The sequence below is a fragment of the Curcuma longa genome, chromosome 21, assembly GCF_044706935.1.
Source record: "Curcuma longa cultivar G26 ecotype Majalengka, Jawa Barat chromosome 21, ITB_CL_G26_1.1, whole genome shotgun sequence".
Classification (NCBI taxonomy): Eukaryota; Viridiplantae; Streptophyta; class Magnoliopsida; order Zingiberales; family Zingiberaceae; genus Curcuma; species Curcuma longa.
Window position 1 is genome coordinate 11,579,089 of NC_133881.1, and position 15,253 is coordinate 11,594,341.

Here is a 15,253-nt window from a genome sequence, read left to right on the forward strand (position 1 = left end):
AGGCATCAATTGCTAGAAAAATAAATGGTTAGGCCAATTAGTGATAGTATTGGTTAGGGAGTGAGATGGCATGTTTGAAACTTAAAAGGGTATTTTGATATTTTAAAATTTTAGGGTGTTATTAAGAAATTGAAAATATTTGGAGTAAAATGAAAAAGTTTTCAATTTTTGTAAAAAAAAGATAGAATCCGTCATCCCAACGGCCTCACATGGTCAGTTCTACGATCAGTAGATGAATCGAGAAATTATAATTGACCATTATGATGAAAATATTATTAAGATTGGATCCTTACTCACTATAATAAATTTGTTTAATAGTAACCAATTCAATTTTTAAATTTTTTTAGTAAAAGGTGAAATTTATCATCCCAACGATCCCACATGGTCGGTCCCACGATTATCTAGGAGGTGTTTGGTTTTAAGTTGTATTTTTTTAACGGAAAGTTGAGGTTGAAAATATGTAAATATATAGTTGGGGTTGAGAAAAGGTTGAGAAAATGTAAATGTAAATGGAGTGTTTAGTGAATATGAGGTTGAGTTATATTTTGGATGTTCATTTACTTATTTACCCTTACTAAAAAAATTAAAAAATCCTTATATATTTTTCACAAGGATAGATGTGTAATTTGAACTTTCAGGTTGGTAAAAAGGACCTCCATAGGTCCTTTTTGCCAACCCCCAATTTTTTATTACCCCAATCCCATATGTACATTTACCATCTAAACCCAAACACCCATCATCTGTCCATTGCACAAATTTTGAGAACTCAACGAAATATTTACATCTGGGCAACCTTAAACCAAACACCCCTATAAAAAGGTAAATTGAGAAGCTACCATTAATCACGATGAACACGAAAAATTACCTACTTCGACTTTTCCACTTACAACTCTTTGCATCTTAATCAACTTAAATATATCCGGAACCAAAAATTTCCAAACCTCACTTTCATATAATTCGTGGTATTGATGGAGTGAATAGTCGAGATGCTTTGGAATTTTGGGGTATCACGGAATTAATTGCCCCATAAAAACGTCCTCCGTTCCGCTTCTTGCCCACGTTTTTCTTTCTATCGTTTTACTCTGGCGACATTCTTATCGTGTTCCAGCGGGCGAGTCGAATTGGGGATCGTTGCCTGGAGATCCGGCAGACGCGATCTGACCTCGTCGGTTGCGGGCGGCAGCCGGATGATCTATGAGCGCCGTCTTACGGACCGGAGGAGGTCGGAGATTGGGAGCTGCCTGCTGGCGAGCGGCGGCGGATAGATGCCCTTCTACATCGATCTAAGGTTCTCAGGGGCTGCGCTGCTTCTGGTGCTTCTCTTCGGGCCCGTGGTCGCCTTCGTGGTGCGCCGGCGATGGCGCCTGGTGACGGCGAGGCAGGAGGAGGTCCGGCGGTTGGCGTATCTTGCGGCACAGGAAGCCGCGCTGGCGGAGATGGAGGTGATGGCAGCCTACTCGGTCACATCTTCTGTGGGCGCGTATTCCTCCTATTCCGCTTCCGTAGCTAGGGAGCTCGCGGCTCCGCCAGAATGTGCCGTTTGCTCTATCCCTGCCAACGCGAGGTGTGCCCGATGCAAGGCTGTCAGATATTGGTAAGAAAAACTGAGTTCTTCTTTCTTCGACTAAATTTTGCACTTTTTATTTTATTTTAAGGTTTTTCTTTTCTTAATTCAACTCCTCGTTCATTATTTGGTTGCGTTAGTTTCATGGTTTCAGTGTTGATTTCAAATGCTGGCTTGTAAAAGCTGGAACCTCGATTGATCTAAAGGATTTTTTTAGCCATTATCTTATTCTGAATCCATGCTGAGGGAGTTGAGGATGTTTATACTTATATGTGGGTTTTGGAATATTTGTTACCTATGACCAAATGCGATTCAAAAGATGCTAACTTAGAGCTCAAGAAAAATCTGGCTCTAGCTATGAGTCACAGTAAATATTTCGTGACCTTGTTTCTTAGCCTAAATAAAACCAACTCAATAGACCTGGAGATGTTGGTGATATAGTGCATGTTGTTGCCATTTTCCATCTGCATTCTCCTTCATTTCATCAGAGGCTCCTGATTCTCATACATGAAGTTTTCAAAGAATAGTTCTTTGAATTTACCACTGCCTATTGATTTTAGTCATAAAAATAAATTAATTTTACAGATAGCATGACATGTCTCATTGATGACCTCTTTGGTCTTCTGTCTAAACAAAATTTAGTAGTGTTGAATAAGTCAAATTAGGATATATGATTTACATCTCCAGACCTTTCCAATTTCTTCACTGGTTCTGGAGTGCTCTCAAATTTTCCCTTGGAAAATCCTTCTAGATTGGCTCCTACTTTATTAATTTGAAGTGTCATCTTCTTCCTCGACTCAATTTTTTTTTTTGTAGAATAAGGAGCTAGGGAAAAACTAGGAACCAGTCAATTTTCATTTTCTTCAACCGTTATTTTGTAGAGGTTAATGTTTGTTCATTTGAACAATAAATCTGGTACTTTTGGACTCGTACACACACATGCACACATATATGCATGAATGTATGTACATACATGCATTCATAGTTCTGCAATGCCCTTATTTACCCTTGGTAAATCCTCCAGGCTCCTCTTATTTCAATGTCAATCCTGTTATCTGCCTATGTTATTCCTTTAAGGTGGAACAAAGTGTAACTGTCTCTTGTCATTTAGCATTATCATAAAAATTTACATGTTCATACAAAGAAGACAATGGGTATGAACCATAAACAGTTTTATTTCAACCAATTATTGGAGCCAGTTGAACTTTTTGATTAAAGATGTACTAATGAGTGGACCCACAAAGCTAATTGTTGAAAACCAGATATTGAAACATTTACACTATTATCTAACTCCTTTGTTCAGCTATCTTTATTTCTTTTCTAGATTTTCAGGATAACTTGAGCTGCATGGTAAGTTGATTTATTTTGTATGTTGCAAAAGCAAAGGAGAAAATCTCCCATCCAAAAAATCATCTTTTTGACATTGTTTTCCCCCCTTTTATTAGAAAAAGAAGCCACTAAAGACATAATTATGCTGTAAATGGTTTTAATGCAGACATTTTAAAAGCATTTATATTCGACACTTCATAATGTTATAGATCAGAATATGACTTTTGTTTCCTTAGTATAACTGGTATTGATATTGGCCAATTTCCATGTATATTCGTTTCACACTTATTGGTGGCTGAAAAAGTTGAACTATTGTTCCTATGAGATTGAACTTCAAAATAACAAGGTTTGCATTTATCCTGCTTCCAATTAGTTAAAATCTCTTTGAATGAGAAGTAGAGTAATAAAAAGTCATGTGGTTGATATTTTGATCGACATTCATTTCAGCTCTGGCAGATGCCAGATTATTCATTGGAGGCAAGGCCACAAAGATGAATGCCAACCTCCACCCGATAATGATAAGTATAACAGTGAAAACAAATTGAGTTCTTCTGGTCTCAAGGGAGTGCATTCTGAACAGTCTGGTTTATCTGAGAAGAGGCTAGATCCAAAAGAGGATCTGACAAAGATTGAGACAATTTACGAGAGGCCTTCTGCATCTAAAGTCACCTCTACTGATAATGAAATTGATGGAGGCAAGCATCAGGATAGCAGTTCTAAGGATATTTCTGCAAAGATTTTTTTCTCTGATTCATCATCTTCACCAACATTACCTACTCATTCAACATTATCTGAGACCGTTGGTTCTCCTGATGCTTCTTATGCTAGCATGTTAATTCCGAATAATGCTGGTCTAGAAGAACCTCCTTCTGGTGGCCTCATATTTTCAATTGACACTGACAATGTAAGGACTAAAATGCAATCAACTCCTGAGTTAGCTGCATCAAATCCTTTGTCCAGCACCACATGTCATGTAAGCAAGGAGTTATTCACATTTAAAGCTGAAGCAGATGAACGGATACCTAATAGCACATCTGGGTTTAAACCCACCAATGATCAGGTGAATACTGAGTGGTCTGGGAGAGTTGATAATAGGTTTAATTCAAGTACATTGCCAGCACGTGATTATCCTCCAGCGGCTGTATCATTAGAAGCAAGAACTCATGCAGAAAGAAATGAGACAGAAATTTCAAAACAAGAATCATCAGAATCCTTAGTTTCAGCTCACTATTCTACTAATGGAGGCGCTAAATCTGTTTCATTCTATGAAAGCTCAAATGCTAATGCTCATAGAGCATCTTTTGAATCAAAAAATATTCCTTATGTAGCAAATGGTCTTTCAACATCTGTGAAACAAGTTGTTACTAAAGTTTCGAGGCACTATTCTTCGGAATTCGTAAGTGGTTTTGTGGTTCTTTTAAATTGACATAAAGGCATTTACATATCTGCATTCTAATAAACCAAAGTTAAGTTGCTTAATATCTCGTTTTAATTTTGCAGATGCTCTTTCCATATGATCTTTTCATCAAACTCTACAACTCTGACAAGATTGATTTGCGCCCTTGTGGTCTTACTAATTGTGGAAACAGGTACAAAACTTTCTGCTGGTCCACATGAACTCAGTAAAATTTTTCTTGCTCTAATTTTCCTTATTTTATTTCCATAAGAAACCTATAAGCGTGTCTTACTATCTCTCATCTGTTATCTAATACAATCAACAAGTTTCTTTGAGCTTGCTTGTTGGCGATCTAGTGAATTGGTCTGCAATTGCCTGGACATGATCCTTATGTGCCAGGATCAAGTTACTTGAATTGGAAATTGTTTATTAATCGTACTGGTTTCTACATAGAAAAGTTATACTGTCAGTTTCTTGAGAAAAAAACAACAGATTAAAAAATGTTGGTAATGTTGCTGAACAATTGATATTATCTTCCCTTGGTTCTTTGTTGGATAAGACTACTGTGAGTTATACCTTTTGTTTCATTGGTCTCTAAAGCCTTGTAGAGATCCTGCATGTCATTACAAAAAAAAGTGTGTATCAATGACAAAAAATTGCCACTAAAATTTAACAACTTGTCACTAAAAGCTTTGGTGACAATAAATTGTTATTAGACTTGTGTCTTAAATCTCGTTGTTAAATTGTTTAAAGCTAGCATTAATTTCATCTACCACTGAATATCCTATTAGTGACAATTTTTTTCATCAATAGAAAATCTATCCTATAATGTTGCCACTAAATGACACAATAATGATAAAAGTTTATGACAATATTTTTGTCACATATATAATATTATCCTCAACTTTGTAGTGAAAAAACTTGTACTGACTATTATTTAATATTAGTTGTGGCTAAAACCTCATCTTTTTTTACCTTATCTCACAATTAAAGCTCATAGATGCTCTAGTTTAATGAGTTCAATCTATTAGGATTGTGGTTCATTCCAAAGTATAGTTGAAGATTTTACTAAAACAATAAAAGAAGACATGGAAGATTCATGTGTCCAACTGAAATACTTGGAGAATAGTTTGTACTCATTCTAATCAACCAGAAATAACTCATTGCATTATCCTTCAAGGAAGATTGCTACATGCTCTGTCAGGTTTCAATATATTAGGACGATGATTTCTGGGATTCCCAAGGAAAGTAGAATATTTTTCTCAAGCAAATAAAAAAAGTTTTAGAGGATTGATTCATCCTAGCTTATTGTTCAGAGTTATAGCTTGTGGATGTCATCAATTCGAAATAATTGATTATCCTGTAATATTCTTTAATATACATAAACCATGGCGTATGTTGTCATTTCATATATTAACTTTTTTGATTCAATTCAGCTACATACGTATACTTGTCAGTAGTTTATCGTTGGCTGTTTTGTCAAATTACACTAACAAATACCAACGATAAATTAACTGGAATACCCAAATCATTAAAAAAAAAATTTTGATAAAAATTTCCTAATTTTTTTTCTTTCTCCATGTTCTTCCTTGCCTCTCCTCATTCATCCTCCCCTTCTATTTTCTGTCATTGTTGCTTCTGCCACTACCTCATCCTCTCTAGAGTAGAATAATCGTGGGACAAAGCTGCACTAGTTGTATTCAACTACCCTAATCCCTCTTTTCAAACATTAAAATAAATAATTTATCCACTTCCTGATATTTTATTTGCTGCTTATGTTTCATGGTTTGTGGACTTTTGAATTGACACCTATATAATTGCCAGTGAAATGATCTCTTTGGATATTGCTAGTTTACTGGACATTTTAGGGACTACTGTAGGTGATATCATAATATGAGAAATCTAACTGTATTTCTTTTTTGGCATATGAATGACATATACTGTGCATGCTTACTCAATGAACAAACTTCCATCATCAAATATTTTTGTTTGGTGATTGCAGCTGCTATGCTAATGCTGTTCTCCAGTGTTTGACATTTACTCGGCCGTTGACTGCATATCTTCTTGAAGGTCTTCATTCTAAAGCATGTATGTTCATACTCCACTTCTATTGTAATTGTTCTGTTTTAATCTCAAAACTACCTTTTAAATATGCTCATACTCCATTCTAGGTCCAAAGGAAGAGTGGTGCTTTACATGTGAACTTGAAAGCCTTGCGAGGACTGCAAAGGAAGGGAAATCTCCTTTGTCACCGATTGGAATTCTCTCTCATTTGCACAACATTGGAAGTAATTTTGGCCACAGACAGCAGGAAGATGCCCATGAATTTTTGAGGTGACTTTGAACAGCATTAAACTCTATAAAACACTTTTACTAATCCTCATGTTACCTTGAGCTGGTCACGGAACCAATAAGATGAATGTTGATATTAACTCTCTAATGGGCGTAAATGGTTTATGGTATGTATATAGGTTTTGTTAGGATAATTAGCTTTTACTAACTTCATCCACGAAGATAACATTCTGTTGATAAATCTGAATTATTGAACCATGAATTGTAATTACAAAATGTTGCTATTTGATATAAAATCTATTAACATTATTCAATGTCATGGCGTATTCACAAAATGTGATATATTCCATTGTATTTTACTTGTGCTATCTTCACGAAGATAAAATCATGTCGATAAGTATGGATCATGAATCATTATTTGGAACAGGCTATTACATATTTGCTTGATTTTTTGGATCAGAATGGAAATATTCCTCTGCGAACTTGTCTTCATTCGTCTATCCTTATTTGAGAGTCATGATTTATGAAAACAAAAATGATCACTGAAATCTTGTGATATAACTAGTGTAATTTGGATTACATTGTGCTAGTCAAAGATTTTGATATTGGATTATTTTTATCAGGAACTTTCTTTTTGCATCACATGTAACTTTGTGATTCCACACTGCAAATTGTGCAATGCACATACTATTTGCACATGGGGGATGTAACATTCTAAGTTCTTCCTCCTGCCTATTTGGTCCTGTTGGGATTTACATTGTTGCGTGAAGTTTGCTTGCTCTGTTTGTTTCAACTTTCAAGCACAGTTTCTAAATCATGTTGCTGATTGTTGTATTACGAAGGACTCTTTTGTGAACTAAATTGAACCTTATGTTGAATAGAAATTTTGCTAATGTACTGTAGCAATATGCTTCCTTTTTCATAAATGGTAGTAAGCATTTATGAGCATCTTTGCCAATAAACTTTGGCAGGTATGCTATTGAGGCCATGCAGTCTGTTTGCTTGAAGCAAGCTGTAGCAAAACCAGATGGATTGTTGGAGGAGACAACGCTAATACAGCAAACTTTTGGTGGCTATTTGCGATCCAAAGTAATTTATCTCATTACGTTCTTTGTTTTGATAAATTTGATTTGCACCTGGAATTCTAATCTTAACATGATAGCTAGCTAGTTAGCAATTGATTAATGGTGGTTGATAAGCATATGCAGATAAGGTGCAGTAAATGCAAGAACAAGTCTGAGCAGTGTGAAAGGATGATGGATCTTACTGTTGAGATAGATGGCAATATTGCCACCCTTGATGATGCACTTCTACGTTTTACATCTCAAGAAATTTTGGAAGGGGAGAACAAGTACAAGTGTGACAGGTTGGTTCTTTCATGCTTTAGAAGTGCTTAAACCAAACATGCGTTATTCTGTCACCAATGCTGTAGTTACTTGTAGGACTAACTTTTCCAGCATTTAACAATGCTAAATCAGCTTCTTTTTGGGATTATTAAAGAAAGATCAGTTATACCTTTAATGCCTATCTTTGTGAACCTATTTTGCTAAAAATATCTCCTTTGCTGAAACTGGTTCTCTTACAAATGGTGTTTTCTTAACTTGATGAAGTTCATACTTTGTATTTTTCTTAACAGATGCAAGTCTTATGAACGAGCAAAAAAGAGATTGACTATATTGGAGGCTCCCAATGTCCTGACCATTGTGTTGAAAAGATTTCAGGTCGTTAATCACAGCATATTTTTGTGAGAGTGCCCTAGGGCAATCATATTGTATACTATACTGTATGGATACACAATTTTGTAATTGCACTATGAATGAATAAAATTAGCCTTTTATTATATATTCGTAATTGTAAAAAAGTCTACTAGTGTGTCTATCCAAAAAGATGTGAGATCATACTAATTCATATAAGTAGCATATTAAATATCTCTGGTATTAGTAATGTTGAAATTGGACATCGAATAAATAAATACATATTATGTTTCTGTTATTGGATAGCAGTAAGTGTTCTCATGTCTATGGGCATGGTAATTGTTAGATATATTTGGTGGGGTGGTTGGTGTACAAATCACTGAATGTAGCTTGCTATTAAAAACTCATTTGGTAATTATCTACTGTCTATGGAAATCTCATACAGGCGGTTGCAAATAATCCTTGATTTGAGACTATCACAATCATCTCATGTAAGGACTGGTATACTTTGACACCTATGAGTTGAACCTTAATTGAAGAATTGCACATACACTCGTTGTTAGATGTATTGAAAATCGTATAGAGGTGGGTGTATGGCCAATTGAGCACTCATTCCAGGTAGAAGGTAGAAGGAGATATCTCACAGGCCTATTCAATGGAGGATCAGTCAAGAAATTTGTGCATGGTTAAAGTAGGATTTAAATGGGTCTCAATTTACTTTCGAGTGAGTGGATCAAGAGGAGATCAAATGATAATATAATGTGGACCTAAGGGGCAAACATTACTTCAGGCCACATCATAATAAGAGGATCAAATTCCACAATAAACATCCAGTTGAAGGCTTTGTAGATAGTCATATCTTTCAAGCTTAGGTAGAGGTCAATCATGACGCACACATAAGCCAATGAAGAGGAGTCTTCACGCAGACCAAAGAGTTTGGTCATCTATGGTATGCTGCTAATAATTCTAATAGCCTATAGAATCACACACACAAGAGATGAATCTCAAACACTCTATGCATAGTAGCAATCAAAAATGAGAAAATAATTGAGACTAATTAAGTGATTGATTGGACCAATTAAATTTAAGAGGTTTAGTTGTAATAAATTAAGGGGACAATTTGTTATTAAACATTGGACGAGTAAATTGGAAACCAATTAGGTGTTATTCGGGTTTTCAATTAGAAAGAAAATAGTTACCTAATTGAAGCGCAATTAAGTTTCTACAAGACAGATTAAATTCGTAGAAATGTTACAATTTAAACGGACTACAATAAGATCATTGCATAAGTGTCATAGACTAATTAAGTAAAGTTTATTACATAGATGATTATTCTATATTGAAAAAGAGAATATAATTCATCTAATTGACATTTTAGAGATATGGAAAGATTTGGAAAGATATAAGATAATTGAGGTTTTCTCTCAATATCTCTTTCCATGCTTGGCTAATCACACCTTGAGGATTTTAAGGGGGATCCCAGGTGTCATAGATTAATTAAGTAGAGTCTATTACAATTATTCTCTATTGAAGGAGAATATAACTCATCTAATTGAGATTTTAGAGAAACGGAAAGATTTGGAAAGATATAAGATACTTGAGATTTTCTCTCAATCTCTCTTTTTCCATGCTTGACTAATCACACCTTGAGAATTTTAAGGGGGTTCACAGGTGTCATAGATTAATTAAGTAGTCTCTATTACAATTATTATCTATTAAAAAGAGAATATAACTCAACTAACTGAGATTTTAGAGAGACGGAAAATTTTGGAAAGATATAAGATAATTGAGATTCTCTCTCACACTCTCACTCTTTTCCATGTTTGGCCAATCACACCTAGAGGATTTTAAGGGGTACACAAGTGTCGTATAATTAAGTAGTTTATTACATAGATGATTATTCTGTATTGAAAAGAGAATATTAGATGAGATTTTAAAGAAACTAAAAGATTTGAAAAAAATATAAGATAATTGAGATTTTCTCTCGATCTCTCTCTTGTCCATGCTTGGCCAGCCAATCACACCTAGAGGGTATTAAGAGAGTGGCCAGCCACCAATTGGACTGACCAGCCTTACCTCCTCTTTCTCTGGCACACCAGTGTTGGATGGTTCAATTCTTGAGTTTCCATCAAGTGTTGATAGGGAACTCTCTCCCTCCATGCAATTGCTTAAGAGTTAATATCAACACACTGACACCTCCCTCACTACACACAAAGGATTCATACTGTATGGACGACTTTAAATTGAATATTGCCTTGATCTAATGTTTTGGTTAAGCTTGATCAAACCTAACATCAAATCTAAATTTCTGTTGCGCCTGCAATCGAGGCTCACGATCCCAACACATACAACAAACATACTCAGATTTTGCCATGTAAAATAAATAAATAAAAATAAAAGAACAAAATGTTAGGTAGCTTGTTGATTAATGATGCTGAGAGCTAACAGATTCAGATAACTTCAATCCTACCTGAAATTGAGGACTTTGTGTTCTGTTGCAAGTTCATATCGGTTTGCTTGGGCAGACACCAAACCCCTAAGTTGGTGTCATGTGGCAAATTCATACTCGTTCGGTCGTTCCTCCGCAGAAGAACAGATGAACCTATTTCCAAACAAAACACGGCAAATTCATACTCGTTCGGTCGTACCACAATTGCCATCAAGAACATGATTAGCAAATGGAAGCGAGTTTCTTACCCTTACCCTCGACTCTCGAGAAGGAACGGCGACTCTGCAAGAACAACCATGGCTGACGACTAGATCGAGGCGGCAGAAACGGCGTCGGAGCTCAAGCAGGAGATTCGAGACCCTGGAGGTGATCAGCCGGACTCTGCGGTCCCTGTATACTATCTCTACCTGAACCGCCCGACCCACCAAAACGCCTTGACCCCCGCCTCCTTCAACGAGCTTCCCGAGCCCTCGCCCGCCTCGACCACCTCCCCTCCGCCCGCTGGATCGTCCTCGCCACACGCGGGCCCCCATTGCTCCGCCGGCATCGAGCTCTCTTCCCTCGCCCCCCCCCCCCCCCCCCCCCCCCTCCCCCCCCCCCCCTCGCGGCCGCTCCCTGTAGCGACCGTGCCGTCACCAGCGATCTTCTCAGCCGCCGGATTCTCGCCCTCCAGTCCGCAATATCCGCAATTGAACGGTGTCGGAAGCCGGTGATCACGGCGATCCACGGCGCCTGCATCGGCAGAGGAGTGCGCCTGGCACCGCCTGCGACATTCGCTCCTGCGACGAGGGAGCCTACTTCGCAATAAAGGAAGTGGATCTGGCCCTGGCCGCCGATCTGGGTTCGCTGCGTCACCTTCCGGCGATCGTCGGGTAGAGAATGCAGTCGACATAGCGCCCACGAAGCTGAAGTTGACGGCGGCGGAGGCAGAAGCGATGGGGCTCTCACCCGAGTCTTCCCGTCGCGCACCGCCCTGGAGGAGGGCAGTGGCCGGCCGGCGACCTCGCAAGCGGTAATCTCGTCGTTACGATTTTGTTTCGTTAAAAACGATAGGATTGACTGGAAAATCGACGGTGGCGATGATGAGAACGAAGGCGGTGATGCTGGGAAGTCGGGATCTGACGGTGGAGCAGGATCTGGAGCACGTGGCGACGTGGAACGCTGCGATGCTTATGTCACGTGACCTGGAGGAAGCCGTAGGAGCCGCGCAATCCCAACTTTTTTCCAAACCGTGAACTGGAACTTGGCACGTAGTAAAAATGTAAGCTAAACTCCAGGAGAAGCACCATCTGTCATACATGTAGCTGAAGGAAGAGACTTGAACCGAGGCGATCGAACGACACATAGTGAGAAGAAACCATGATAAATAACATTTTCATCTGAAACCGATTGAGTAGTAGTAGTTTGCTCGTACCATCTACAAACTCATTGTGAAATCAAGCCATAAGATAAACCACAAACACTCAGCAACCAAGCAAGCCCAGTTACTGCGTCAAAATAGAAAAATTACCGCCGCAATTGGAGCTTTGTCAAAGAATTTTTGTTTGATTAGCAACAACAACAATACTCATCGATTAAACTCTCCATTTAATTTCCATGTCCAACTACTACTCAGTGGACTTGACAAAACGACCCTTTACTCGCTTCCTGCTGTCAGCCCTTGTCTTCCTCGACACATAACGAATCTGTTTATCGAATCTGTGCATGATCCAAGTCAGGCATGTCAAAGCCAAAACATATTTATGAAGAGAGCCTAGTGGAAGATTGATCAACAGATTGTATAATTGATGTGAGAATTTTAGTTTTTAGATTCATACCTGCGATTTTTTCTCTTTTCTCTGTAGCGTATCATGGCATTGCCCCTGTTTTTAGCCAGTAGTTGGCTGTCCAGCTTGTTTGTTTCTTTAGCCATATCGTTTCTGACCAAGGTTTCTCCGAAAGATATTTGTCTCGAATCAACAAAAGACTGAGTTAAGGTCGACATGGAGTTTGTTGGTCCTTTTACTTCCGAGAAGTTCGAAATGTGCTTCCATTTGGCTGCTGCAGCACTGGTGTTCTGCCGGGATAAGAAATACAAAGGTAAGGAAAAAAAACTGGAAATGAAATAAAAGTTGCCTGATGATCTCTGTAACAACACAAATTATTGTCAATATTTTACTGGATTTATAGAGTTTGCTCACTTTATGAGACTGTATGTGGTGGGCATTTGATGAGAATGTGCCATCATTTGAGGAAGGGCAACTGGCATCGCCAATTTCATGCAACATTTTCATAGCTGCGATTGAGTTTTCCTTGATAAGATCACGGTCACTCTTGATCATGAAACCCTCATTGTTGGTCCCGTATGCAATTTCAAGTGCACCAGATTCCTTCTGGTCTCTTAATCTTCCAAGATTGAAATCCCATATCTAAAATTTAGAACATAAATTTGTAAGAGGGACTGAAACAGCCATGAAAATTGAAAACATTACAAACTATTGGGCATGACGAAGAAAGAAGAAATGAAACAAACTGATTGAATAATTCGCAAATGGCCCATAGAGAAATCCAAGAAGATTTATATGGCTTGAGAAAAAAAATATATGAATCCTGAACAATGCTAGATTTGATTATAAGAAATAGAATTGAGCAATCTTTAAAAGAGAAGATCTTCAAATTGGGAAGTACTGTCTTCAGATTACTAAAAGTGTATCAAACGCATACTGTCAAAGTTAGTCTTCAATGATCAGATCTGAGTGACAACTTGAGGCTAATTCGAATTTTTCTTGCCGGTAAAATAAGAAATACCTTTTTGGGTCTAAAACAGCAAAATATGTCTCATCGGCATAAGAACTTTTTGCGTACCCAAACACCTGAATCACAATGGTTAAGCAACTTTGGTGCGATATTCCCATCTTTCCATTCTTCTTCCGAAACCTCTCTCAAAATTTGTAAATGATTTTTTATAGATAAAACCGTTGTTTGTATAATCTAAATTAATAACTCTTATCTAGAGGGGAAAAGGTCAAAAAAAGACCAACAATCTCAAGAAATTAATGGTTTTAATAGAAGGTATTCAATTAAAGGGACTAACCAAACATTTGTAGAGACAAAACCTGAACGGGATGATCCGGAAGGCCGCAGTCCCACAGCAGAGATTCCTGCTCGACAAACCGATCGCTCCCCTTGGGCCCCGTGGGATCCAGCATGAGCAGGGAGGTGTGCTGCATTGGCTGTGGCTCGTGGAGATTCTCCTGGCTACTTCCGGCAGTCCGAAGCGGTGTGCTGGGGCAGAGATCATCCGGTGCCGAGTCCACCAGGTCCGTCCTGGAAATCTCCAAAAGCTGTTGGAATAGCTGCTTCTTGCTCTGGGCGTTCTTCTGCCGCTTGGCGATCCCCTGCATATTGGGGGCATAGGGCACGTAGAGGTCGCTGAATACCGGATCCGCGCCCAGGACTGGATCCAGAGGCGACCAAATGAAGAGCGACTGGTCTGGGATGGGGTTTGTAGGTAGGGATGAAGAATAACCCGACTTATTGGCGGCGAGATCCAAGCCCCAGTAACCGGCGAGCTCCAGGGCAGTGGGGCAGCCGGAGAATCCCTCGATAGAGACCCGCGGGTGGCGATGGCTTCCTTCGCCGCTACCGTAGAAGTCACATTCGCAGTCGGGGCAGAGAGCGAGGGCGTCGGCGGCGCACCGCGACGCGGCGGGCATCGCCGCACAGTTGTCGCAGATAGGGGAGCGGACGTGCTTCTGCGACAGCGCGTTCGCCGCGTGCACGTGGCGGTCGCACGCCACGCAGAGCCGAGCGGAGTCCGCGCGGCAGAAGAGCATCGCCTCTGCTTCCCCGCAGTACTCGCACGCCGTCCGCCGCCCCGCCTCGTCGTTCGCCTCGTCCATTTCCATCTCAAAGAAAAACCCTAGCTGCTATCCGTCTGGTCCTCGAGCTGGTGAAGCCGGTGGAGGAAGGAAGGAGCCGGAATTCCACTTTTTATAACCGCGAACGGAACACGAGGAAGCGGAAGATGCCTATCGGATTCAGAGAGCAGCTGGACGATAAAGCTGTCCGTCTCCGAACAGCAAACAGAGAATCCATTCGCTCCCTCCCTCTCCACGTCGGCATCGTCGGACACGTAAGGGACAGAAGTTAAAAAGTACGCCATGTGGGGCCCACACATAAAATAGCTTAAAACCAAAAATAAAGGAGGAGATAACTTTCAAATCAGTAAAGTTAATCCTTTTAAAAATAATATATATATATATATATAATTATTTATTTAATTCAATAGGCTTCAGCCGAAATTTTCCTTCGCTTAATTTTTGATTGGAGGATTAAAAATAATAATAATAATAAATAAATATGTTTTAGATAATGCTTTTCCTTTTCGCGTTCCTTTCATCCGTACGAAATTAGACAGAATTTAATGCTCTAGTGACGGTGGCCCACATCGTCGAGATATTTCTCGATTTGGGTTCACATTAGGGACGTTGACTCCTCCCGCCGCTTACTTGTTAACGGTTGACTTTGCAGTAGATTAATAGAAAGAA

General features: G+C 39.0%; 3 protein-coding genes across 3 annotated transcripts; 2 read left to right on the forward strand and 1 right to left on the reverse strand.

Moving 5' to 3' along the window:
* The first annotated feature begins 1,085 nt into the window (after positions 1–1,085).
* On the forward strand, positions 1,086–8,329 carry LOC141815178 (ubiquitin carboxyl-terminal hydrolase 16-like). The gene is made up of 8 exons (XM_074703103.1): positions 1,086–1,594; positions 3,341–4,289; positions 4,394–4,482; positions 6,292–6,377; positions 6,461–6,623; positions 7,553–7,670; positions 7,790–7,947; positions 8,218–8,329. The coding sequence occupies exons 1-8, from the start codon at positions 1,266–1,268 to the stop codon at positions 8,327–8,329; spliced, it is 2,004 nt and encodes a 667-aa protein (XP_074559204.1). The 5' UTR covers positions 1,086–1,265.
* Positions 8,330–8,601: 272 nt separating this feature from the next.
* On the forward strand, positions 8,602–12,008 carry LOC141815179 (delta(3,5)-Delta(2,4)-dienoyl-CoA isomerase, peroxisomal). Its single transcript, XM_074703104.1, is given in 9 exon segments — positions 8,602–8,610; positions 11,036–11,186; positions 11,189–11,247; positions 11,249–11,303; positions 11,336–11,479; positions 11,482–11,595; positions 11,598–11,666; positions 11,669–11,708; positions 11,758–12,008. Coding segments are annotated over 9 exon segments (843 nt in total). The 3' UTR covers positions 11,960–12,008.
* Positions 12,009–12,084: 76 nt separating this feature from the next.
* Positions 12,085–14,650, reverse strand: LOC141814427 (zinc finger protein CONSTANS-LIKE 14-like). The gene is made up of 4 exons (XM_074702392.1): positions 13,820–14,650; positions 12,905–13,132; positions 12,542–12,780; positions 12,085–12,422 (listed from the first exon to the last, which is right to left on the reverse strand). The coding sequence occupies exons 1-4, from the start codon at positions 14,609–14,611 to the stop codon at positions 12,332–12,334; spliced, it is 1,350 nt and encodes a 449-aa protein (XP_074558493.1). The 5' UTR covers positions 14,612–14,650; the 3' UTR covers positions 12,085–12,331.
* Positions 14,651–15,253: the final 603 nt, after the last annotated feature.